The sequence below is a fragment of the Littorina saxatilis genome, linkage group LG16 (genome assembly GCF_037325665.1).
Source record: "Littorina saxatilis isolate snail1 linkage group LG16, US_GU_Lsax_2.0, whole genome shotgun sequence".
Classification (NCBI taxonomy): Eukaryota; Metazoa; Mollusca; class Gastropoda; order Littorinimorpha; family Littorinidae; genus Littorina; species Littorina saxatilis.
The window spans coordinates 6,340,779-6,368,693 of record NC_090260.1 but is presented as its reverse complement, the minus strand read 5'-3'; the positions used below and the strand labels follow the sequence as shown (position 1 = coordinate 6,368,693).

Here is a 27,915-nt window from a genome sequence, read left to right as displayed (position 1 = left end):
ACATAACGCTATTTGTTCTGTCACACAGGTACAGGCCCCAGAAGCCATGCAGCAATGACGACGTGATATGTGTGCTATGGGGTGCTACTAACATGACGCTATTTGTTATGTCACACAGGTACAGGCCCCAGAAGCCATGCAGCAATGACGACGTGATATGTGTGCTGTGGGGTGCTACTAACATGACGCTATTTGTTATATCACACAGGTACAGGCCCCAGAAGCCATGCAGCAATGACGACGTGATATGTGCTATGGGGTGCTACTAACATGACGCTATTTGTTACATATCACACAGGTACAGGCCCCAGAAGCCATGCAGCAATGACGACGTGATATGTGTGCTATGGGGTGCTACTAACATAACGCTATTTGTTCTGTCACACAGGTACAGGCCCCAGAAGCCATGCAGCAATGACGACGTGATATGTGTGCTATGGGGTGCTACTAACATGACGCTATTTGTTATATCACACAGGTACAGGCCCCAGGAGCCATGCAGCAAGCACCATCAGCCACCAAGGAAGGATGGCTCCACGTGAAGGAGAAGACACTTTTTGGATCGGAGATGGTATTTTTTTAAGTGTCTTTCTCTGTTAGTCAAAGAACACTTGTCATGATCCATCCGACACATTTCTAAGGTTTATCATTATTGTGTAGTCATTTTGCAAAAGACAGCAACCAGCATGATTGCAGCGGTTCACACACACACACGTTTCACACACACACACGTTTCACACACACACACGTTTCACACACACACACGTTTCACACACACACACGTTTCACACACACACACGTTTCACACACACACACGTTTCACACACACACACGTTTCACACACACACACGTTTCACACACACACACGTTTCACACACACACACGTTTCACACACACACACGTTTCACACACACACACGTTTCACACACACACACGTTTCACACACACACACGTTTCACACACACACACGTTTCACACACACACACGTTTCACACACACACACGTTTCACACACACACACGTTTCACACACACACACGTTTCACACACACACACGTTTCACAGCTTCTCACGAAGTTGACACCTGCCATGTAAAAAAAACCCAACCCGCTGCTACATTGACTGTTTACCATACATGAATTTCAATTGAGTGATTATAGAAAAGGCGTGTAAAATCGAACAAAATAGTCAGACGACTGCGTTTTACCTACTTTTTACATTTAGTCAAGTTTTGACTAAATATTTTAACATAGAGGGGGGAATCGAGACGAGGGTCGTGGTGTATGTGTGCCGTGCGTGTGTGTGTGTGTGTGTGTGTGTGTGTGTGTGTGTGTGTGTGTGTGTGTGTGTGTGTGTGTGTGTGTGTGTGTGTGTGTGTGTGTGTAGAGCGATTCAGAGGCTACTGGACCGATCTTTATGACATTTTTCGACGTGTTTTTCATTTTTTGAATAAATGTCTTTGATCACGTCATATCCGGCATTTTGTAAAAGTTGAGGCGGCACTGTCACACCCTCATTTTTCAATCAAATTGATTGAAATTTTGGCCCAGCAATCTTCGACAAAGGCCGGACTTTGGTATTGCATTTCAGCTCGGAGGCTTAAAAATTGATTAATGACTTTGGTCATTAAAAATCTGAAAATTGTAATTAAAATACTTTTTTTATAAAAAGGATCCAAAATTACGTTTATCGTATTCTTCATCATTTTCTGATTCCAAAAACATATAAATATGTTATATTGGGATTAAAAACAAGCTCAGAAAATTAAAATTATAAAAATTATGATTAAAATTAAATTTCCGAAATCGACTTAAAATCAACTTCATCTTATTCCTTGTCCGTTCCTGATTCCAAAAACATATAGATATGATATGTTTGGATTAAAAACACGTTCAGAGAGTTAAAAAGAATAGAGATATAGAAAAGCGGGCTATCCTCCTCAGCGCAACCGCTACCGCGCTTTTCTGGATTGTTAATTTCACTGCCTTTGCCACGAGCGGTGGACAGACGATGCTACGAGTGTACGGTCTTGCGGAAAAAATGCAATGCGTTCAATTTCATTGTGTGAGTGCGACTGAGCTTGACTAAATGTATTTTCGCCTTACGCGACTTGTTCTTCAATGTTGATGTAATTTAAATGTGTGTGTGTGTGTGTGTGTGTGTGTGTGTGTGTGTGTGATTGTGCGTGTGTGTGTGTCTGTGTGTGCGTGCGTGCGTGCGTGCGTGCGCGGGCGCGCGCGCGCGTGTGTGTGTGTGTGTGCGTGTGTGTGTGTGTGTGTGTGTGACAGATTGACAGGAGGTACTGTGTGCTGGACGCGCACGGCGCAGTGCTGGTGATGTATGAAGATGACTCCAAGACCACCATCCAGCGCAGCCTGTCTCTTCACCACGCTCGGGTCGCGGTGAGTGAGGTGGTGGGCACACAATAGAGAGAGAGAGGGAGAGAGAGAGAGAGAGGGAGAGAGAGAGAGAGGGAGAGAGAGGGAGAGAGAGGGAGAGAGAGGGAGAGAGAGAGAGGGCAGGGGCGGACGAGGGGGGTGCACAGGGTGCACGTGCACCCCCCCTCCAGCAAAAAAAAAAAAAAAAATTTTGGAAAGCTGATTCTATGACCATTTCGTTCACTTTCGATTCAAAGTGCACCCCCCCTTACAAAGCAACTGATCCGCCCCTGGAGAGACAGAGAGAGAGGAAGAGAGAGAGATAGGAAGAGAGAGAGGGAGATAGAGAGAGAGGGAGAGAGAGAGGGACAGAGAGGGAGGGAGAGAGAGAGAGAGGGGGGGGGGAGAGAGAGAGAGGGGGACATAGAGAGAGGGAGAGAGAGAGGGACAGAGAGAGAGGGGGAGAGAGAGAGAGACAGAGAGAGAGGGAGGAAGAAAGAGCGAGAGAGGGAGGGAGAGAGAGGGAGAGGGACAGACAGACAGACAGACAGACAGGCATAGATATATATAAAGACCACGTTGTTTAGTCGATCTCGAAATTCGGAAATTTTGTCGACAGAGCACAAACGTCAGACCATTTAACATACACATTTCCACTTAGGGACTGCTCGTGCGTAAGCTGAAGTTACTGTACACCAAAAAAAGAAGTAATTCAGTTATCGGGTCTGGAGTTAATGAGCATGTTGGTGGTTGGCGTTGGGTTTTTTCGGGGAGGGAGGGGGGGGGGATTGGGGGAGGGTTGGCAGTGTCTGATAATTATGATTCCAGCGGTCGAGTAGAAACCAAAGAAACGTTCTTGACATATCTTTTTAAACTGAACTTTTTAAGCCGTGGCTTTTAGGTTTCACTCTATTTATTTCTCTGCTTGTTTCTCTGTTTGGTTGTTTCTCTGTTTGTCTACGGATTAGACTTGTGTCTATGGTACTCTGGGGTCAATTGAGCTAGACTTGTGTCTCTGGTACTCTGGGGTCCATTGAGCTAGACTTGTGTCTCTGGTACTCTGGGGTCAATTGAGCTAGACTTGTGTCTCTGGTACTCTGGGGTCAATTGAGCTAGACTTGTGTCTCTGGTACTCTGGGGTCAATTGAGCTAGACTTGTGTCTCTGGTACTCTGGGGTCAATTGAGCTAGACTTGTGTCTCTGGTACTCTGGGGTCAATTGAGCTAGACTTGTGTCTCTGGTACTCCGGGGTCAATTGAGGTCAAGTTTGGTGAGTAGCTTGCCACACGGTGGTTCCCAACGTTAGTCAGTCTTGAGATATTAGCTTTACTCGCGTGTACACGCCCAGCCAGGGGAAAAAAACAAATGCGCGTCTCAGCGTAACACTTGACGTCGAAGAAAGAAATGTACTGGGACCTTTATTACGAAGCATGGGTGCAGGGCAAAGCAAAGGGTAGAAGCTGGAAACTACCAATTGTTAGAGATTACATGCTCCTGTCACTGCGTTTTGGCTAGCGAGTAGATTTTCTGCAGCATCTCTCTTTTTGTCTCGGTCTCTGTCTCTCTCTCTCTCTCTCTCTCTCTGTCTGTCTGTCTCCATGTCTCTCTCTCTCTCTCTCCCTCTCTCTCTCTCTCTCTCTCTCTCTCTCTCTCCCTCTCTCTCTCTCTCTCTCTCTCTCTCTCATTATCATTTTTATTATTGCTGGGTTTTTTTTTAGGTTTTTTTTAACAGTTAGTATTGTTATTATCGTTATGACATCATCATCATTACCATTATTTCTATTTTCATATTTCTATTGCTGTTATTGTATTTAATAGTATCAAATACTATAACTTTTTCTTTGCCTTTAAATGCCATTTATTATCATATGTACGATTATTTTTGCCGTCAACTTTTTTTGCTCTTATAATGTTTTCATGTCTGTTTTGTATTCATGTTAGTTAGCAAGGACAGATTGTAAGACTAGGCAACGCCTAAAATCTCCATCCTTCTGTAATAAAGTTTAATCAATCAATCAATCAATCTCTCTTAAAGTCAAGTCTTTCTTATTGTGGCGCACTGTTGTGGAACTCCATTCCTAATATAATTAAAATGCAAGTCAGTGAAACATCCTTCAAAGAACTCTACATGATGTTTCTCTTAATTAAGTAAATCTTTGATAATATTTCATTGTTACTTGATATTCATAATGTATATTGAAATGTCTTTTTAATTGTTTGACATGTTAATTATGTTAATTGCATTGCAGTTAACTTAACTTCTATTTCTTATTGGTATTAATCGAGTTACCCTCAATGGGCGAGGGCCGGATGAAAATAAGTATAGGTTACAACACGAGTGGTTTTTTATATGGCTTGTATTTCAGTCAAGACCCAGCGGATGAATATCATAGGGATTCACGAGCCTCTGGCGAGTGAATCCCGATGATATTCCCGCTGGGTCTTGACTGAAATACAAGCCATATAAAAAAAACACGAGTGTTGTAAGCTGTATATCCCATGCGTACACCAAAGACAACGTGGACCACAATAAAGCACTGTAGTTGTCTGTGGTGTGTAAAATAGGTGAGCCAGCGAGGTGTGTTCCTCTTCACTACCCCATGCTAAAGCCACGTCGCCGAAGAAATGAAGTGCAAACAAGTGCATCCGTAAATGTGTGTTAAATCTACATTCAAACCACTGTTCGATTTGCTTTTGAATGCATTTTAGTTTCAAGATAGTAAAGAAAGCACACACAATGAAAGTTTTCATTGAATCAAAGACAGTTTCGATTTAGGTTCTGAGTCCGCCCAAGGTCACAGTTCCAGGCACGGTTGCCAACACCGGTTTGGTTAACTCGGATCCCAATTCTAGTTTAATTTTTGTGTTGGAGTGTAGAATTACGAAAATAAACTAACATTTTACTGAATAACTTCCTTTAGATTTAAGCAGTCATTTCATGTTCGTGAAATATATCTCTTAGTTAATTTGTTCGATCGTGCTTGCGTTAATCAACCCATACCGGTAGCGTCAATTCTGTCTAAAACGGTGTAATGGCTGCTCCTTGAAACTGCGTGTTGAATACCGTTTGGACTGATTTTACTCCATCAGGATGAAATACACGTTTGCTGAGCTCTTGGATACTTTCATATAACCATGTACTTACGTCAGTGTAAAGCAAAAAAGTTGGACATGCTCGAAAAATGGATGAAACAGCCTGTGCTGGATGACGAAGCGAACCGGCCAGTCAAAAAGGTACACAGTGCATCTTTGCTTGTTGGAACACACGGAGGAAGGGAGGTTACTCTAGCTTCACCTCAAATGAACAGCGAGGTTCGTTTGCTGTTGTTGCGACCCATCTCGTCATCGGCGCTTTTCCGGAAATGACCTGCGCTTTGTTGGAATTCCAACAATGGCCGCCATTGTAGGAATTCCAACTTTGCGCTACGCGATTCTAGAAATGTACCGCGCGCATAGTGAGAATTCTGCTCTTTCTTAGAATGCGATGTAAAATGATACAAGTCATGATGGCCTATGATGATCCTTGTGTTTTAAAGTGATCAATGCTTAGTCTTGAAAAAGCAGATGCCTTTTATAACGCACCAAACCAACCGAATTACGAAAAGCAACGCTTTTGATAACTTCGGCGGGCTGTAACAACACAGTTCAACGACCCATCCCACTCGACCAAAACGCACCAATTTTACGTAATTTTTAACGTTTCAGATCTTGCATTTTACAACAACCAAAACACAACAAGAGTGTTCCGATACAAGTTACTTTTCACTGGTAACTATCGATAACCGTTTTTACTCAGTCTTAACTGATTATATATATTAAACTCACACAGTCTCTCTGGGCTGCAGATACAGCATTACGTCCCTTTACTGAGTAGGCTCTTGTCACTGCATGGTAATCTAGGCTCTTAAAACGTGATGTGCAAGTCTGTGCGCTATATTGATGTGATAGTTGCAAAATGTTGATTCAAATTAAAGATGATTTCAGCCTGTTGTAACAAACTAACACTCTACTCTGAGAAAAAAATCATTGTGTTCAAAATAGATGGAGACAGCAGCAACTAGCCAGCTGCATGCGCTGAGTGTCACTGAGAGAACCCCCCAATTCAAGACTTCCCCTGTATAAGACCTTGCTTTTTCATATACCTTATTCATGACCTGTGAAAAGGGTATACTTTTTTTGTGCCAGTCGAAGGGTTGCCATTTCTAGAACGAGGCAGCTCGTTTCCGGAAATGCGGCGCTTTGTTGGAAATCAAATGAGGTTTCGGGAAATCCCGATTATTCCAACTCTGCCCCGGATTCTTACTTTGCGCCCAACACTGTCACTATCAGTTGATTCTTCGCTTTTGTTCTTTTTTTACTCGACCTGCACCCAAAGTGTAAAGATAAACGCTTTGTTTACTGTATCGCATACCACAGATACGTATCATGGTTTTGTCCTCTGTGAATGTTGTGTTTTCTTTTGTTTAGCCGTGAGCAATGCTCTTCATCAATCCACTGAAACATGTTCGGTGCAGTGTCAAGTGTAGGCAGAAGTATAGTTCCTCGGCCAAACCGGAATCGGTACTATGATATATTTTTTTGAGCCCATTATGTATTTATTGAAGCCGAAAAATACAACATATATACCCATAGTAGCATTACAGAGACAAAGAAGCAGCTCATGGGATATGCATCTATACATTGCTTATTCTGTTACCCTCAAAAAATAAAATTCAATCAATCAATCTATCTCTCTCTCTGTCCAGTCTCTTCAGTTGTGTTGGCAAAGTCTTGGTCTCGGTTACAAAGACAGTCAGTCACGGCAAGCCCAAAGTCTCTCCCCCTCTCTCTCTCTCTCTCTCTCTCTCTCTCTCTCTCTCTCTCTCTCTCTCTCTCTCTCTCTCTCTCTCTCTCTCTCTCTCTCTCTCTCTCTCTTTCTCAGTATGGTTTGAAAACATAAGTTTTGCGTGACTTAAGGTCTCGGATGAGAATCCGGCCCGGTGTAGCTGCCTATTTTGACCGGGAGGTCATTCTGGGCTAGTCAGTTTTGACCCCCCCCCCCCCCTAGTCAATTTTTACCCCCCTTCAAACTTCAAGAATGAGTACATTAAGACCTTTAGAAACAATATTTATGCATATATGTATACAACTACGTATATCTATTGTTTGAGGGGGGGGGGGGGGGGGTAAAAATCAGGTAGCCCAGAATAACCCCCCGGTCAAAACTGACTAGGCCAGTCAGTGTTGACCCCCCTCCCCCTTCAAACTTCAGGAATAACTCCTTTAAGACTTTTAAACCGATATGAATGTAAATGTGTACAATTTTTGTTGGAAAATGATATTTCACACACACAAAAAAACCTTTAAAATTTCCAAAAAAAGAAAAAGTTTTGACGCTTCCCTTCAAACTTTAAGAATAAGTACACTAGGACCTCTTAAAACAAAATATACGCATATATGTATGCATCTATGCATCACCCCGGTCAAAATCAGCACACTCTCTATCATGTCGGCCCCCTCCACATCATGTCGGCCATCTCTCCATCATATCGGCCCCCTCTCTATCATGTCGGCTCCCTCTCCATCATGTCGGCTCCCTCTCCATCATGTCGGCTCCCTCTCCATTATGTCGGCCCCCTCTCCATCAAATCGGCCCCCTCTCTATCATGTCGGCTCCCTCTCCATCATGTCGGCCCCCTATCGGCCCCCTCTCCATCAGATCGGCCCCCTCTCCATCATGTCGGCTCCCTCTCCATCATGTCGGCTCCCTCTCCATCATGTCGGCTCCCTCTCCATCATGTCGGCTCCCTCTCCATTATGTCGGCCCCCTCTCCATCAGATCGGCCCCCTCTCTATCATGTCGGCTCCCTCTCCATCATGTCGGCCCCCTCTCCATCAGATTGGCCCCCTCTCCATCATGTCGGCTCCCTCTCCATCATGTCGGCCCCCTCTCCATCATGTCGGCCCCCTCTCTATCATGTCGGCTCCCTCTCCATCATGTTGGCTCCCTCTCCATTATGTCGGCCCACTCTCCATCATGTTGGCCCCCTCTCCATCAGATCGGCCCCCTCTCCATCATGTCGGCTCCATCTCTGTCATGTCGGCTCCCTCTCCATTATGTCGGCCCACTCTCCATCAAGTTGGCCCCCTCCAGATCATGTTGGCCCCCTGTCTATCACATCTGCCTTCTCTCTATTATGTTGGCCCTCTCTCCATCATGTCAGCCCCCTCTCTATAATATTGGCCCCCTCCACATCATGTCGGCCCCCTCTCTATAATATTGGCCTCCTCCACATTATGTCGGCCCCCTCTCTATCATGTCGGCCCCCTCTCCTTTATGTCGGCCTCCTCTCTATCATATCAGCCCCCTCCACATTATGTTGGCCCCCTCTCGATCATGTCGGCCCCCTCCACATCATGTCGGCCCACTCTCCATTATATCGGCCTTCTCTCTATTATGTTGGCCCTCTCTCCATCATGTCAGCCCCCTCTCTATAATATTGGCCACCTCCACATCATGTCGGCCCCCTCTCTATAATATTGGCCCCCTCTCCATCATGTCGGCCCCCTCTCTATCTATCTCCTTTATGTCGGCCCTCTCTCCTTTATGTCGGCCCCCTCTCTATCATATCAGCCCCCTCCACATTATGTTGGCCCCCTCTCTATCATGTCCGCCCCCTCTCGATCATGTCGGCCCCCTCCACATCATGTCGGCCACCTCTCTAACATGTCAGTTCCCTCTCCATCATATCGGCCCCCTCCACATCATCTCGGCCACCTCTCTAACATGTCGTTTCCCTCTCCATCATGTCGGCCACCTCTCCATCATGTCAGTTCCCTCTCCATCATATCGGCCTCCTCCACATCATGTCGGCCACCTCTCTAACATGTCGGCCCCCTCTCCTTCATGTCGGCCTCCTCTCTATCACATCGGCCCACTCTCTATCATGTCGGCCCCCTCCACATCATGTCGGCCCCCTCTCTTTCATATCGGCCCCCTCTCTATCATGTCATCCCCCTCCACATCATGTCGGCCCCGTCTCCATCATGTCGGCCCGATCTCTATCATATCGACCACCTTTCTATCATGTCGGCCCCCTTCACATCATGTCTGCCCCCTCTCTGTCATATCGCCCCCCTCTCTGTCATATCGCCCCCCTCTCTATCTTGTCGGCCCCCTCTCTGTCATATCGCCCCCCTCTCTGTCATGTCGCCCCCCTCTCTGTCATATCGCCCCGCTCTCTGTCATATCGCCCCCCTCTCCTTTATGTCCTCCACATTTATCATGTTGGCTCCCTCTCCATTATGTCGGTTCTGTCTTCATCATATCGGCTCCCTATCTGTCATATCGGCCTCCTCTCTATCATGTCAGCCCCGTCTCCATCATGTCAGCCCCGTCTCCATCATGTCGCCCCCATCTCCATCATGTCAGCCCCGTCTCCATCATGTCGCCCCCATCTCCATCATGTCAGCCCCGTCTCCATCATGTCGCCCCCATCTCCATCATGTCGCCCCCATCTCCATCATGTCGCCCCGTCTCCATCATGTCGCCCCGTCTCCATCATGTCAGCCCCGTCTCCATCATGTCAGCCCCGTCTCCATCATGTCAGCCCCGTCTCCATCATGTCGCCCCCATCTCCATCATGTCAGCCCCGTCTCCATCATGTCGCCCCCGTCTCCATCATGTCAGCCCCGTCTCCATCATGTCGCCCCCATCTCCATCATGTCGCCCCGTCTCCATCATGTCGCCCCGTCTCCATCATGTCAGCCCCGTTTCCATCATGTCAGCCCCGTCTCCATCATGTCAGCCCCGTCTCCATCATGTCAGCCCCGTCTCCATCATGTCAGCCCCGTCTCCATCATGTCAGCCCCGTCTCCATCATGTCAGCCCCGTCTCCATCATGTCAGCCCCGTCTCCATCATGTCGCCCCCATCTCCATCATGTCAGCCCCGTCTCCATCATGTCGCCCCCATCTCCATCATGTCAGCCCCATCTCCATCATGTCAGCCCCGTCTCCATCATGTCGCCCCCATCTCCATCATGTCAGCCCCGTCTCCATCATGTCGCCCCCATCTCCATCATGTCAGCCCCGTCTCCATCATGTCAGCCCCGTCTCCATCATGTCAGCCCCGTCTCCATCATGTCGCCCCGTCTCCATCATGTCGCCCCCATCTCCATCATGTCAGCCCCGTCTCCATCATGTCGCCCCGTCTCCATCATGTCGCCCCCATCTCCATCATGTCGCCCCCATCTCCATCATGTCAGCCCCGTCTCCATCATGTCAGCCCCGTCTCCATCATGTCGCCCCCATCTCCATCATGTCAGCCCCGTCTCCATCATGTCAGCCCCGTCTCCATCATGTCGCCCCCATCTCCATCATGTCGCCCCGTCTCCATCATGTCGCCCCCATCTCCATCATGTCAGCCCCGTCTCCATCATGTCGCCCCGTCTCCATCATGTCGCCCCCATCTCCATCATGTCAGCCCCGTCTCCATCATGTCGCCCCCATCTCCATCATGTCAGCCCCATCTCCATCATGTCAGCCCCGTCTCCATCATGTCAGCCCCGTCTCCATCATGTCGCCCCCATCTCCATCATGTCAGCCCCGTCTCCATCATGTCAGCCCCGTCTCCATCATGTCGCCCCCATCTCCATCATGTCGCCCCGTCTCCATCATGTCGCCCCCATCTCCATCATGTCAGCCCCGTCTCCATCATGTCGCCCCGTCTCCATCATGTCGCCCCCATCTCCATCATGTCAGCCCCGTCTCCATCATGTCGCCCCCATCTCCATCATGTCAGCCCCGTCTCCATCATGTCGCCCCCATCTCCATCATGTCAGCCCCGTCTCCATCATGTCGCCCCCATCTCCATCATGTCAGCCCCGTCTCCATCATGTCGCCCCGTCTCCATCATGTCGCCCCCATCTCCATCATGTCAGCCCCGTCTCCATCATGTCGCCCCCATCTCCATCATGTCAGCCCCGTCTCCATCATGTCGCCCCCATCTCCATCATGTCAGCCCCGTCTCCATCATGTCAGCCCCGTCTCCATCATGTCAGCCCCGTCTCCATCATGTCGCCCCGTCTCCATCATGTCGCCCCCATCTCCATCATGTCAGCCCCGTCTCCATCATGTCGCCCCGTCTCCATCATGTCGCCCCCATCTCCATCATGTCGCCCCCATCTCCATCATGTCGCCCCGTCTCCATCATGTCGCCCCCATCTCCATCATGTCAGCCCCGTCTCCATCATGTCGCCCCGTCTCCATCATGTCGCCCCCATCTCCATCATGTCAGCCCCGTCTCCATCATGTCGCCCCCATCTCCATCATGTCAGCCCCGTCTCCATCATGTCGCCCCCATCTCCATCATGTCAGCCCCGTCTCCATCATGTCGCCCCCATCTCCATCATGTCAGCCCCGTCTCCATCATGTCGCCCCGTCTCCATCATGTCGCCCCCATCTCCATCATGTCAGCCCCGTCTCCATCATGTCGCCCCCATCTCCATCATGTCAGCCCCGTCTCCATCATGTCGCCCCCATCTCCATCATGTCAGCCCCGTCTCCATCATGTCGCCCCCATCTCCATCATGTCAGCCCCGTCTCCATCATGTCGCCCCGTCTCCATCATGTCGCCCCCATCTCCATCATGTCAGCCCCGTCTCCATCATGTCGCCCCCATCTCCATCATGTCAGCCCCGTCTCCATCATGTCGCCCCCATCTCCATCATGTCAGCCCCATCTCCATCATGTCGCCCCCATCTCCATCATGTCGCCCCCATCTCCATCATGTCAGCCCCGTCTCCATCATGTCAGCCCCGTCTCCATCATGTCAGCCCCGTCTCCATCATGTCAGCCCCGTCTCCATCATGTCGCCCCCATCTCCATCATGTCAGCCCCGTCTCCATCATGTCAGCCCCATCTCCATCATGTCAGCCCCGTCTCCATCATGTCGCCCCCATCTCCATCATGTCAGCCCCGTCTCCATCATGTCGCCCCGTCTCCATCATGTCGCCCCCATCTCCATCATGTCAGCCCCGTCTCCATCATGTCGCCCCCATCTCCATCATGTCAGCCCCGTCTCCATCATGTCGCCCCCATCTCCATCATGTCAGCCCCGTCTCCATCATGTCAGCCCCGTCTCCATCATGTCAGCCCCATCTCCATCATGTCGCCCCCATCTCCATCATGTCGCCCCCATCTCCATCATGTCAGCCCCATCTCCATCATGTCGCCCCCATCTCCATCATGTCAGCCCCATCTCCATCATGTCAGCCCCGTCTCCATCATGTCGCCCCCATCTCCATCATGTCAGCCCCGTCTCCATCATGTCAGCCCCGTCTCCATCATGTCAGCCCCGTCTCCATCATGTCGCCCCCATCTCCATCATGTCAGCCCCATCTCCATCATGTCGCCCCCATCTCCATCATGTCAGCCCCATCTCCATCATGTCAGCCCCGTCTCCATCATGTCGCCCCCATCTCCATCATGTCAGCCCCGTCTCCATCATGTCAGCCCCGTCTCCATCATGTCAGCCCCGTCTCCATCATGTCGCCCCCATCTCCATCATGTCGCCCCCATCTCCATCATGTCAGCCCCATCTCCATCATGTCGCCCCCATCTCCATCATGTCGCCCCCATCTCCATCATGTCAGCCCCGTCTCCATCATGTCGCCCCCATCTCCATCATGTCGCCCCCATCTCCATCATGTCGCCCCCATCTCCATCATGTCAGCCCCGTCTCCATCATGTCGCCCCCGTCTCCATCATGTCGCCCCCATCTCCATCATGTCAGCCCCGTCTCCATCATGTCGCCCCCGTCTCCATCATGTCGCCCCCATCTCCATCATGTCAGCCCCGTCTCCATCATGTCGCCCCCGTCTCCATCATGTCGCCCCGTCTCCATCATGTCAGCCCCGTCTCCATCATGTCGCCCCCATCTCCATCATGTCAGCCCCGTCTCCATCATGTCGCCCCGTCTCCATCATGTCGCCCCCATCTCCATCATGTCGCCCCCATCTCCATCATGTCAGCCCCGTCTCCATCATGTCGCCCCCATCTCCATCATGTCGCCCCCATCTCCATCATGTCGCCCCCATCTCCATCATGTCAGCCCCGTCTCCATCATGTCGCCCCGTCTCCATCATGTCAGCCCCGTCTCCATCATGTCAGCCCCGTCTCCATCATGTCGCCCCCATCTCCATCATGTCAGCCCCGTCTCCATCATGTCGCCCCGTCTCCATCATGTCAGCCCCGTCTCCATCATGTCAGCCCCATCTCCATCATGTCAGCCCCGTCTCCATCATGTCGCCCCCATCTCCATCATGTCAGCCCCGTCTCCATCATGTCAGCCCCGTCTCCATCATGTCAGCCCCGTCTCCATCATGTCAGCCCCGTCTCCATCATGTCAGCCCCGTCTCCTTTATGTCCTCCACATCTATTATGTTGGCTCCCTCTCCATCATGTCAGTTCCATCATATCGGCCCCCTCCCTATCATGTCGGCCCCGTCTCCATCATGTCGGCCCGATCTCTATGATGTCGGCCACCTCCAAATCAGGTCGGCCCCCTCCACATCATGTCGGCCCACTCTCTATCATGTCGGCCACCTCCAAATCAGGTCGGCCCCCTCCACATCATGTCGGCCCACTCTCTATCATGTCGGTTTGCTCTCTATCATGTCGGCCCGCTCTCCATCATATGGGCCTCTTCTCTGTCATGTCGGCCAGCTCTCCATCATATGAGCCCCCTCTTTATCATATCGGCCCCCTCCCCATCATGTCGGCCCCCTCTCTATCATGTCGGCCCCCTCTCTATCATGTCGGCCCCCTCCCCATCATGTCGGCCCCCTCTCCATCATGTCGGCCCCCTCTCTATCATGTCGGCCCCCTCTCTATCATGTCGGCCCCCTCTCTATCATGTCGGCCCCCTCTCCATCATGTCGGCCCCCTCCATATCATGTCGGCCCCCTCCATATCATGTCGGCCCCCTCTCTATCATGTCGGCCCCCTCTCTATCATGTCGGCCCCCTCTCTATCATGTCGGCCCCCTCTCCATCATGTCGGCCCCCTCCCCATCATGTCGGCCCCCTCTCTATCATGTCGGCCCCCTCTCTATCATGTCGGCCCCCTCTCTATCATGTCGGCCCCCTCTCTATCATGTCGGCCCCCTCCCCATCATGTCGGCCCCCTCTCCATCATGTCGGCCCCCTCCCCATCATATCGGCCCCCTCTCTATCATGTCGGCCCCCTCTCTATCATTAGAAAATTTTAAGGTCTTTTTTAAATTCTTTTTTTAAAATCATTTTTCCAACAAATATTGTGCACACATACATATATTTTGTTTTAAAAGGTCCTAAAATACTTATTCTTGAAGTTTTAAGGGGAGGTCAAAACTGACTGGCCTAGCCTATTTTGACTTGAATCATCTTCCAAAGTGGTTTTAAACGAAAGTTATGGCGATTTGAAAATAATGAATATAACTGAAAGAACATAGATCAAAGTGTGTCATAGTGTCAAAACCCCAAAACACACCTATCAACAATTTTTGGTTAATTTCCATGGGGTTCCTTACCTTATTATCGCGACGGGGAAAGGGGGGGGGGGGGGATGGCATAGAGCCACTTGTCAATTGTTTCTTGTTCACAAAAGCAGTAATCAAAAAATTGCTCCAGGGGCTTGCAACGTAGTACAATATATTTGTTTGTTTATTTGCTTAACGCCCAGCCGACCACGAAGGGCCATATCAGGGCGGTGCTGCTTTAACATATAACGTGCGCCACACACAAGTCGCAGCACAGGCTTCATGTCTTACCCAGTCACATTATTCTGACACCGGACCAACCAGTCCTAGCACTTACCCCATAATGCCAGACGCCAGGCGGAGCAGCCACTAGATTGCCAATTTTAAAGTCTTAGGTATGACCCGGCCGGGGTTCGAACCCACGACCTCCCGATCACGGGGCGGACGCCCTACCACTAGGCCAACCGTGCCGGTAGTACAATATATGACCTTACTGGGAGAATGCAAGTTTCCAGTACAAAGAACTTAACATTTCTTACATACTGCTTGACTAAAATCTTTACAAACATTGACTATATTCTATACAAGAAACACTTAACAAGGGTAAAAGGAGAAACAGAATCCGTTAGTCGCCTCTTACAACATGCTGGGGAGCATCGGGTAAATTCTTCCCCCTAACCCGCGGGGGGTTCCAAAAGTAACTTATTCTTGAAGTTTGAATGGGAGGTCAAAACTGACTGGCCTAGTCAGTTTTGACCGGAGGGGGGGGGGGTCATTCTGGGCTAGCTGATTTTGACCGGGAGGTTATTCTGGGCTAGCCAAAAATGACCCCCCCTCCCTTCCCCCCCCCCCCCCGCCCCCCAAACTTGAGGAGATGCATAGATGCATACATATAAGCGTATATTTCGTTTAAAAGGCCCAAAAGTACTTTTTCTTGAAGTTTGAAAGGGGAGGTCAAAACTGACTAGGGGGGGGGGGGGGGTCAAAATAGGCTAGTTCAAAATGACCTCCCAGTCAAAACTGACTATGTGTCAAAATGGCCTGTTACACCGGGTTGGACACGGGTTAACTGTTTGTGCAGACCCAGAGACGGTATCCATGTCCCACCCCGTGTCACCACCCGGGCCGGCTTTCTTGAACCCGTAAAGGTCAATGCTGGTTCTGATTTTGTAAATGTTCTGTCAGTTTAGTGTAATGATCTATTTTGACTTATTGCGCTACGGGACATTCCAGTTACTTTCATGCACAATTGTTATACTGTGTCCATGCACTGCATGCTGAATGTGTTTATTTCTTCAGAGCGTCCATCACGGCGACACCAGTTTCACCATCCATATGCAGAGACCATGGCGAGACTTCGTGTTCACAGCGGACGACAGAGCAGACGCAATGGACTGGGTGTACACTCTCAATGCCGCCATCTTGCTTCCCCAAAGACCTTCAGCGGGTTTACATTTTCTCACTCATGGTAAGCTTTTATTTTAGCAGTTGCAAGCTCAAAATACCTTAGATATTACACCAATTTTCGTATCTCAACCAAAGCAAGAATATTGATGTCATTTCGTATGAATGCCCTGAATGTTACCATAGACATGAAACGTTTTTCCGATTGAAGATTCCTTTTTCACGGGTCACGTGACAAATATTCCATCGCGCACTGCTTTTGATTGTTTGAGCCTGAGAAGAGACCAAATCAGCTACAGTTTTGAGTATGGGTTCGAATAGATAAGAACTCACACGATGCTATATCATGTGTGTCTTAGCGTTTAATTGTTCAAATCTAAATGCTTTGTTGGGTGGTCTTTTGAGTCTCTATATTCTCCAATGCATAGTGTTGGTTTACGCTGTGTCTTGCGTTATAGCCCAATAAAGCACATTTGCTAGATCATAACTTTGATTTCCTTAATCTAAATGTTCTTATCTGCTTAGACGAATGTGTGCCAGAAAGAATTGAATAAGATATGAAGATGAACGGAATCGGGGCTCCTGACACAGCAGGGTTGGCGTAGAAAACCGCTCATAAAATTAAATTATTGTAATTAATTAGCAAAGCTACGAAGCATGTTTGAGCAAAAGCTAAGGAACAGAACAACGAATGTCTTTTGAATGGCCGAAGGTCCAGTTCGCTTAAAAAATGGTTCCTTTGGTGTGCCAACTCTTTTTTATATTCAATATTCAAAATGACCCGTTTGATAGTGGGCTTTTAACTTGATCAGCAATTGGCCTGGATGTCTTGTTATTGGGAAGTAACCTGCATGATCCAGAAAAGTGTATCAATCAACTAGAATAACAAAACTCTCCCGTCTCTTTCTGTGTGTGTGTGTCAGTGTGTTTGTGTGTGTGTGTGTGTGTCTGTGTGTGTGTCTGTGTGTGTGTGTGTGTGTGTGTGTGTGTGTGTGTGTCTGTGTGTGTGTGTGTGTGTGTAGTCCTTAGCCTTTTCAGACGAAGTACATTACGTGACAACAGTACCTCACGTGGCAACCTGAGTGACGCACAGGTAAGTTGATTTTATCCCACTAATCCAACGCTTTATTCAAGATAATCGTAATAACTTGATGGAGTGTTCTTGTTGTCTTCTTCTTGGACATGGTTATTCATTTCATACTTTGTTATAAATACAATGACGTGTCATGTTATTGTTGTGTTTTTTATCTTCATGTTTTAAAATTATCTCCACAACTTATAAAGTATACTTTTACACTAGAATTATGTTTAAACAAATTAAGTATGTATGTTTAATACTATTCTTATGAAGTTTTTTTACAACTATTTAGAATAGAACAGGATGGATGTTTTGAATGTCAATCACTGGGAGCAGTCAGAAGAGTAAGAATTTCGTTTTGTTCTCACTATCATTTGCTTATGAAGATCATGATGTTGTTCTATTGCTTAGTCAGTCCTAGAAATAATGTCCTAGACCTGTCTTACCTTGCTGTTATCAGTATTTTTGCCCTCTTTCATTACGATGCTATGGTATTTCTGTGGGTCTCCACATGTGTTTGTTTATAAGGCGGAAGTGACCTCCCCTTGTACACAATAGGCCCTCAGAGGAAGCCTACGGACAGACTAGAATAGAACATGCACATAACACAGAATGTCTGCACAGCACACACACACACACACAGCAATACAGCACACCGTCTTGTACCTCCTTCTGCCCTGCCGAAGTCGGGGTATCCTTTTTAATCCACCGAACAATTAATATCCACAGCCATGTGTGTCTCCTGCCTCCGAACACACACGCTACAGAGCTCGACTCGATGTGCGCAGTTTCGTATAAAAATTATTTTCCAAATTTCCTCACTGTGTTTTATAAAATAATCATATTATGAAAACACATACATTCTTATCTTAGTTGTTATGTATTCATTGTTAGTAAACATCGGCATTATTCATGTTTTACTTTAAACGCAATCATTGTTATTTATAGATCACAGGCACCTGATGTAAGTAGGTCACACACGTGTAAATGTTGTGCCCAGTCCTTGTTTTTGTTTCTGTTATTATTTTAGTTAGCAGGTCTAGTTGAGCACGTATTAAGTATCATGTACCCACTACTAGTCATTGTGCATTTTAGTTAATGGACTGATGATGTCATTTGTATGGAGTCGACGCACGTGCGAGGATATGTATGTGTGGGAGGGGGGGGGGCGCGGGAGATGGAAGCTTGCTGTATGTATGTAATGTATATATTGTGTGTGATACGTGGAAATGTGATACTATTTATTTGCATGTATGATACAGGTACAAATGTGATAATTGTAGGCTTATACTAGTGATTACTGTGTGTGATACATGAAATGTGATATGAATGCTGTTTTTATATGTTATACTCTTACTTTCTCCCAAGCGCAAGACAAATTCTTCCATGAAAATTGAAGCCAATAAAATTTGAGTTGAGTTGAGTTGAGTCTTCTCAACGATGAAGTATAATGTGTATGTCCGGTAAAAACACCAAAGGACCTCCATTCTCAACGATGAAGTATAATGTGTATGTCCGGTAAAAACACCAAAGGACCTCCATTCTCAACGATGAAGTATAATGTGTATGTCCGGTAAAAACACCAAGGACCTCACTATCAACGATGAAGTATAATGTGTATGTCCGGTAAAAACACCAAAGGACCTCCATTCTCAACGATGAAGTATAATGTGTATGTCCGGTAAAAACACCAAGGACCTCACTATCAACGATGAAGTATAATGTGTATGTCCGGTAAAAACACCAAGGACCTCACTATCAACGATGAAGTATAATGTGTATGTCCGGTAAAAACACCAAAAGACCTCACTATCAACGATGAAGTATAATGTGTATGTCCGGTAAAAACACCAAGGACCTCACTATCAACGATGAAGTATAATGTGTATGTCCGGTAAAAACACCAAGGACCTCACTATCAACGATGAAGTATAATGTGTATGTCCGGTAAAAACACCAAGGACCTCCATTATCAAGGAATTATCAGAACTGCAGCAGGCTTGAGTTAAACCCCACACTTGTATTATTTGGACAAGACGGCATAACAAACACTGATGAAGGTTTAGATTGTATTTTATTGCAGGCCAAATTGTTTGTTTACAAATGTAGAATAAATAAAATAAAGCCAACATTGAACATTTTCTAAAGGAGCTGGCCTGCACATACAAGATTGATTTACATATCCACTGTAAAAAAAATTTCAAAGTTGGCTTTACTTTATTTATTCTACATTTGTATAAAAAAAAAACATTGGCTTGCAATAAAATACAATCAAAACCTTCATCAGTGTTTGTCATGCCATCTTATCCAAATAATACAAGTGTGGGGTTTAGCTCAAGCCTGCTGCAGTTCAAACATTTTTTTTCTCATATACTGTTTAAGGTTGTTCCTTTTTTTGTTCATGGGGAATCGAAACGAAGGTTGTGGTGTATGTGTGTGTGTGTGTGTGTGTGTGTGTGTGTGTGTGTGTGTGTGTGTGTGTGTGTGTGTGTGTGTGTGTAGAGCGTTTCAGAGAAAACTACTCGACCGATCTTCAGACAACTTTACATGAGAGTTCCTGAGTATAATATCGTTTTTATTCTTTTGGGATAATGTCTTGGATGACGTCATATCCGGCATTTTGTGAAAGTTGAGGCCGCACTGTCACGCCCTCATTTTTCAATCAAATGGAATGAAATTTTGGTCAAGCAATCTTCGACGAAGGCCGGACTTTGGTATTGCATTTCAGCTTGGAGGCTTAACAATTAATTAATGAGTTTGGTCATTACAAATCTGAAAATTGTTATTAAAATTATTAATTTTATAACACGATCCAAAAATAATGTCATCGTATTCTTCATCATTTTTTTATTCTAAAAACATATGAATATGTCATATTGGAATTAAAAACCAGCTCTGAAAATTAAATATATGAAAATTATTATAAAAATTAAATTTCCAGAATCCATTTAAAACATGTTCATGTTATTCCTTGTCGGTTCCTGATTCCAAAAACATATACATATGATATATTTGAATTATAAACAAGTTCAGAAAGTTAAAAAGAACAAATATACAGAAAAGCGTACTATCCTGCTCAGCGCAACCACTACCGCGCTATTCTGGCTAGTCAATTTCACTGCCTTTGGCACGAGCGGTGGACTGATGACTGACGGTCTTGGTGAGAGAAATAAAATGCAGTGCGTTCAGTTTCATTCTGTTAGTACGACAGCTTGACTAAATGCAGTGCGTTCAGTTTCATTCTGTTAGTACGACAGCTTGACTAAATGCAGTGCGTTCAGTTTCATTCTGTTAGTACGACAGCTTGACTAAATGTATTTTCGCCTTACACGACTTGTTTGTTTGTTTAGTTTGTTAATCGTTTGTTTGTTTTCATTACTTCTTTGATTGATATGTTAACATTTTAACAAGTCGCGTAAGGCGAAATTACTACATTTAGTCAAGCTGTGGAACTCACAGAATAAAACTGAACGAACTGTATTTTTTCACAATGACCGCAGTCCGCCTCTCGTGAAATTGACGAGCCTGTTTAGCGCGGTAGTGGTTGCGCTGTGCTGCATAGCACGCTTTTCTGTACCTCTCTTCGTTTGAACTTTCTGAGCGTGTTTTTAATCAAAACATATCATATTTATATGTTTTTGTAATGAGAAAATGATGAAAATTGAGATGAACGTAATTTTGGATCGTTTTATAAAAAAAAAAATTTTTGATTACATCTTTCAGATTTTTAATGACCAAAGTCATTAATCAATTTTTAAGCCTCCAAGCTGAAATGCAATACCAAAGTCCGGCCTTTGTCGAAGATTGCTTGGCCAATCATTTTGATTGAAAAATGAAGGTGTGACAGTGTCGCCTCAACTTTTTACAAAAAGTCGGATATGACGTCATCAAAGACATTTATTCAAAAAATGAAACAAAACTTCCGGGGATATCATACCCAGAAACTCTCATATAAAATTTCATAAAGATCGGTCCAGTAGAGTAGTTTACTCTGAATCGCTCTACACGCACACACACACACACACACATACACCACAACCCTCGTCTCGATTCCCGCTCACGCATTATCATTAGATTAGACCCTCCCATGGGCGAGAGCTGGATGTAAAAACAAGTCGCGTAAGGCGAAATTACTACATTTAGTCAAGCTGTCGAACTCACGGGATGAAACTCAACGCACTGTATTTTTTCACCAAGACAGTACAGCTTCGTCAATCCCCGCGTGAAGGAAATCGCTCACCTTCCACGTGCAAAACGCAGTGATATTGACACGCCAGATTAGCGCGGTAGCGTATTGTGCCAAGCAGGAAAGCGCGCTTTTCTGTATTCTTCTTAACTTTCTGAGCTTGTTTTGAATACAAACTATCATATCTATATGTTTTTGGAATCAGGAAATGATCAAGAATAAGATGAAATCCTTTTTGGATCGATTTCTTAAATTTTAATCGTAAGATTAATTAATCTATTTTCGTTAATTGTGATCACATTTTAAGAGTAAACATGACATATGTATATATTTTTAGATTCAGAATGTGATGAAGAATACGATGCAATCAATTTTAAATCTGTTTGCGAAAAATCGATTTTAATGACAACTTTAATGAGCAAACTCATTAATTAATTTTTAAGCCTTCAAGCTGAAATGCAATACCAAATCCGGGCTTCGTCGAAGATTACTTGACCAAAATTTCAACCAATTTGGTTGAAAAATGAGAGCGTGACAGTGCCGCCTCAACTTTCACGAAAAGCCGGATATGACGTCATCAAAGACATTTATCAAAAAAATGAAAAAATGTCTGGAGATACCATACTCAGGATCTTTCATGTCAAGTTTCATGTACACCACACCCTCGTCTCGATTCCCCCCTCTTCGTTAAAACATTTAGTCAAAACTTGACTACATGTAACAACCAACTGTCTGCTTATGCCATTACCCTCGTTAATAAACGTCTTGTCTTGTCTTGTCTCAGTTGTCTTGTCTTGTCTTGTCTTGTCTTGTCTTGTCTCAGTTGTCTTGTCTTGTCTTGTCTTGTCTTGTCTTGTCTTGTCTTGTCTTGTCTTGTCTTGTCTTGTCTTGTCTTGTCTTGTCTTGTCTTGTCTTGTCTTGTCTTGTCTTGTCTTGTCTTGTCTTGTCTTGTCTTGTCTTGTCTTGTCTTGTCTTGTCTCAGTTGTCTTGTCTTGTCTTGTCTTGTCTTCCCAGTGCAAAGGATGAGTGCACATGTACCCATGACATACTGTTGAGCGAGATTGTGCTTTTTCTTCTTTATGGGAGCTAGCTTCACTCAATTCAGAGTAGATATACCATTTCATTTTTAAAAACACTGTGTACGAGTAGCTACTGTATGAACCACAGACAAGAGGTTACAAGTCCTGGCTTAGCTTATGTATGTTTGTCTTCTGAATAACTCATGCATGTTCTAAACAGTAGAAGCGCTGGTGAGATGGTGTATCATCAGGTCTTTGATTCCAGAGGGAGTTTCTCAACACCTGGTTCCCTAACCTGCACAGGGACGTCTATATGATCCCCCCGCAACATGTAGACACGGTGCACGTCACAAAACAACACACCCAGGGAGGTGACTTGATCGACGTGCTGAAAACTCAACAACAAATCGACAGTGATATCACCGAGCGTACAGAGGTCAGTGACGTCGTACACATAGACAGAGTGCTGAAGAAAGTCCACGACTGCATGAATAAGATCAAGGACAAAGCGGTCAGGCAGAAACAAGTTTTGATAATAATGACTCAAGGCAAATGTGGCCTATACGGCGCTGGTTCTCAAAGCCTCTACACTGGGGCAGCCAAAAATATGAACAGTGACGAGGCAGAACCGTTATATTTGCAAGAGGACTTAGTTCTGGAGGAAGACTTTGTTGATCTGCTGGTCATTGATCGTAACCGGGGAGTAATGATGGGGGCAATCATACGTCAGACAGAAGAGGACCCTCATGCAGTTCAAGAAGAATTGAGGAAGGCCGCAGAATACTTAAAGAAAGCTGGAGATGTTGTGAGACGTTGTGTTCTGGGTGACTTGGACACACCACCGGCAGTCCACCAGGCCATTCTCCTGCCTGACACGTCCAGACACTGTCTTCTGGAGGCGCTGCAAAACATGAATAATGTAAGTATGCAACAATGTAACACACACACACGCACAGTTTGCTGTTGTGCTTAAAAAAATATTCTCAACAACTCAAAACATATACATTTAAAGCATCTTTGAATTAGGTAACGTGCACACTAATTTCTATTATGTTATTTTGAAGTATGGGCATAAGGGGTCTTATTTTTAGAGTATGCACAAACCACACGCCTCATCCCCTAGATCATTGGTGACCTGAAGAAAGCAGTTAGAGCTGGGTTCAAGGCCATGCCTATTCAGGAAAGCTTCCGCGCCATTGACAATTTCGGAGGTGTAATTTGATAACACCTCAGTTTTGGAGAAAAGGTAAATGTCCGACCATTTTACCTATAGACTCGAAACTTTGTAGAATGGTCGTGGACGAACTAAAGTTCATGCACAACAGCTATCAAAATATTTGTTAAATTCAAATGACTGAAAAAATAACCCCTTCGTTGTAAAGTTTCACTTGCGCAATATGCGCAAATTTAATCAATGATATGAACGCATTCATCCATGGGAAATGTCCTGATCCTGCCTGCAATTGCTGTATTGAAGGCATTGATTGTCTAATGTTGATTAATGTATACTATGTCATTTGAATTACCCCAATCCACTCATATACAGAAAAATGAACGACTGAAACGGGAATCAAAGGTGGGAGCAGCAATGCAACTTCAATCACGGTATCATCAGTGGAAGAAAAGTGACTAAAAAGGAGGAAGCACCAATCCACACATAATCACAGTAACATGTAACACAAGGTGACTCGGATGAAGCAGCCACCCAACTAATGTATTATGACAATGAGCAATCTGCACATAACATAAAACCATCAAAGCGATGTTCCTTAAAATAAAATGGTATCCAGGTCACTTGGGTTCAGTTATGTCATAGCATAAAACAGCTCACTGCTCCCATGAATTGTTCTAAGCCTTGCAATGATAAGTAAAGCAATGAGAGCAGATCTGATGCAGTGCACTGTCAATCATTGGCCGGCTGAAATATACTGCAATCTTGATGCAAATTACCATGTAATTTTCTTGGTGATATGGTCATCACTGCAGGCAGTAAAAGATCACCCAACGTTTTGCAATGAAGAAGAATGAAGTTATTAGTCGAACAAAAAATAAACAGACGAATAAAGATTGAAAATTGTCAAAATGCAATGGGGCTGGATCTCCCTGTTGAAGAACTTTGAGCAAAAGACCACAAATGAGCTAACAAAGAATACTGTACGAAAGTACGAAATGTTACATGCACTGCAAGATCTCCCTGTTGAGAAACTTTGAGTAAAAGATACCCATTTTATTGCAAAGAAGACATACAGAGTAACATGTATATGAACAGAGTGCGAAGAATTCAAACAAAGAAGACCCGACATTTTTAAAATGATGTCAAATGCAGAGTGGCGGAAAATCCAAAATTTTAATAATAAATTTTCATTTAATTAATATACTTACCCAACTCACATATAGCAATTAACTCTAGTTCAGTGCTGGTAACGCTGTACGCGTTCCCCTTGGTAACAAGGGAGACCACCCTAAAAAAGAGTGATCCATCCCATAATATCAGACCGATGTCCGGTCCAACATCCGTATGCGTGCGCATACGCCGCCATTTGTATCATTCGAACGAAGCCCAACTCACTACTTTTTTAGAACCCAATACCACCACAGCGGGGAGGCGGGAGGGTTTAAACGATGTGAGTTGGGTAAGTATATTAATTAAATGAAAATTTATTATTAAAATTTTGGATTAAATTACATATTATTACCCAACTCACATATAGCAGATTGCTACTATAGGTGGTGGGTACTTACCAAAACTAGGCACGCAGGACCTGTCCCGCCGCTACCATGGCAGGCAGCGCGGAGCTTCCATCCTGTCTGACAGAAGCGACGTCTCTGAGGTAAAAGTTGACGAAAACGTCCTCAGAACGCCAATAAGCAGCTTCCAGTACCTCGGCTAGCTTGCCGGACCGAAGAACTGCCACAGAGGATGCCCAGGCTCTCGCCTCATGGGTTCTAGCCGCGGTGAGAGGCAACACTGCCCTAATATCACCCGACTGCACTTGCCACCAGGCATATGCTCGTTTGATCAGAGTGGAGATCCATTTGGCCAGAGTCACCTTAGCTATATCCTTACACCTAGCCGTGTTTAAAGATATGAAAAGAAGCTTTTGACTTTCTGACCTAACAGGCCGAGTTCGAGACAGATAACATCGGAGAGCTCTCACAGGACAATTTGCAATATCGGGATCTCCAGGAGCCAAAATCTTGCTCAAGGGTGGGATGCGCAAGATTGGAGAAAGCTGGCCAGGTTTCTGGTTTTTCGCGAGAAAGCCGGGAACAAATTTGAGAGAAATGGAACCATCCTTCTCGAACGCAATATCCTTGTCTAAACCCGACAAAGAGTGCACCTCACTACCTCTCCTCGAAGTAGAGAGAAGCGTTAAAAACACAGTCTTACGCGTCAAATCGGCCAAACTGGCTGACAAAAGAGGCTCGAACTCTTCCGAGGCTAAGAAACGTAAGACCAGGAACAAATCCCATGCAGGGAGAAGCGATTTTGAACGAGCTGCTAAAAGGGCAGCCCCCTTAATAACACTAGCGATAACCCCTCCGAGCGAAATTTTGTGGCCTAATTGCGCGAGGGTCGAAGAGATCGCCGACCTCCGGACCCTAATAGAAGAGGGAGAAGCCCCCTGATCAGCCAACCAAGACAGATGGTTGGCTACATGAATAGACCTAGGTGAAAGAGGTTTAACCCCGTTAAGCGCGCACCACCTAGACCAAGAGGCCCAGTGCGATGAGTAAACCGAAGACGTCGATTTTCTATGTGCATGCCCAACGAATCTCAGAGTAGGGGAAGAGGCCCCTGCCCTACGCAAAGCGCTTCGGACAGAATCCACGCGTGAAGGGCCAGGATCTGTGGGTTCTTGTGCTGAACGCCTGACCGAGGCTGCACGAGATCTCCTCTTTTCAGGGCGAGAGGGATCGGGGGCCGAACTGCTAGACGCAGTAGGTCGGGAAACCAGTGCTGGCTTGGCCACAGAGGAGCGACCAGAACCAGCGCTGGTTTCTCTAAGTCCACTTTCCTGAGGACTTTGCCTAAGAGGCAGAACGGAGGGAAAGCATACGCCGGAAGATCTGACCAATCCACTTCCAGAGCATTCACCTTCCAGGCCAGAGGATCCGGGAAGGGGGACACAAAGAGAGGAAGTCTCGCCGAAAACCTCGTCGCAAAGAGATCTATCTTGGGCTTGTCGATCTGCGACCAAAGCCGCTGCAAAGACTGGTGTGTGAGAGTCCACTCTGAATGAACAATCCTGTCCCCTCTGCTCAAAGTGTCTGCAAGGACGTTCAGACTGCCCTTCAAGTACACTGCTGACAACAGAATGTGCTGGGCGTGACACCACTTGAGAATGCGACATGCAATGTCGGAAAGACTGTGAGACCGAGTCCCCCCCTGCTTGTTCACATACGACGCCACAGACATGTTGTCGGTGTGAAGACGTACATGACTGTCCTCCAGGAAAGGCTTGAACGCTAGAAGCGCCAGGGAAACGGCCTCCAACTCCAGTACATTGATATGTAGGGAGGCCTGAGAGCAATCCCAAACTCCCGAAACCATGTGCTCGTCCAGATGAGCACCCCACCCCGTCAGAGATGCGTCCGTAAACAACTCTCTCTCCGGCGGTGGACGAACAATGGGAACGCCCCGGAACAAATCCGGAAGAAGCCAAACACCTGTGGTCTGCTGAAACCAAGTTCCCAGAGCGATCGGAACACTCCAGTCCTGGGATGTCTGATCCCACCTTGACTGCAGGGAGGCCTGAAAAGGCCTCTTGTGAACCCTGCCCAACGGAATGAGGGAAGCCATGGATTCCATCTGACCCAGAACCGAAGTCAGAACCCTTGCACTGGCGTGATTCTCTCCGTAGAGAGACCGAATCAGACCCTGAAGCTTGTCGATCCGCCTTTGAGACGGACGGACAGACCACCGAAGTGTGTCGAATTCCATGCCCAGGTAAGTAAACGTCTGGGATGGTTCCAACTCGGATTTTGTCAGGTTGACAGAGAAACCCAGCTGTGCCGCCCGGCTCAGCACCCTGTGCGTATGAGCCTCGCAAAGCCCCCTGTTCTGGTGAAGGATTAACCAATCGTCCAGGTATGCTCTGAGACGGATGCCTTCCTGTCTCACAAGAGCGCAAAGCTGCCTGACCACAATCGTGAAAATCCACGGAGCTAAAGACAGGCCGAACGGCAGAGCCCTGAACTGGTAAGCTTTGCCGCCCCAAGGGAAGCGAAGCCACTTCCTGTCTGCGACATGTATGAGGACGTGAAAGTAAGCGTCTGTAAGATCGATCGACGTTGCCCAATCTCCCGGCCGTAAGGCCTCCCGAACCGAAGTTGGAGTTTCCATGGTAAAC

The 27,915-nt window shown here is 46.5% G+C and overlaps 2 protein-coding genes across 2 annotated transcripts in view; both read left to right on the top strand.

The window, feature by feature from the left end:
• LOC138949825 (uncharacterized) overlaps window positions 1-27,915 on the top strand; it is a 484,249-nt gene that overhangs the window by 15,053 nt on the left and 441,281 nt on the right. The window lies entirely within an intron of this gene.
• Window positions 2,292-27,915, top strand: part of LOC138950241 (uncharacterized) — a 54,569-nt gene continuing 28,945 nt past the window's right edge. The window contains exons 1-4 of the mRNA XM_070321972.1: window positions 2,292-2,400; window positions 16,174-16,342; window positions 17,301-17,371; window positions 22,827-23,480. Of these exons, the coding sequence (XP_070178073.1) occupies window positions 2,335-2,400; window positions 16,174-16,342; window positions 17,301-17,371; window positions 22,827-23,480 (960 nt within the window). The 5' untranslated portion in view covers window positions 2,292-2,334. The remainder of the gene's footprint in view (window positions 2,401-16,173; window positions 16,343-17,300; window positions 17,372-22,826; window positions 23,481-27,915) is intronic.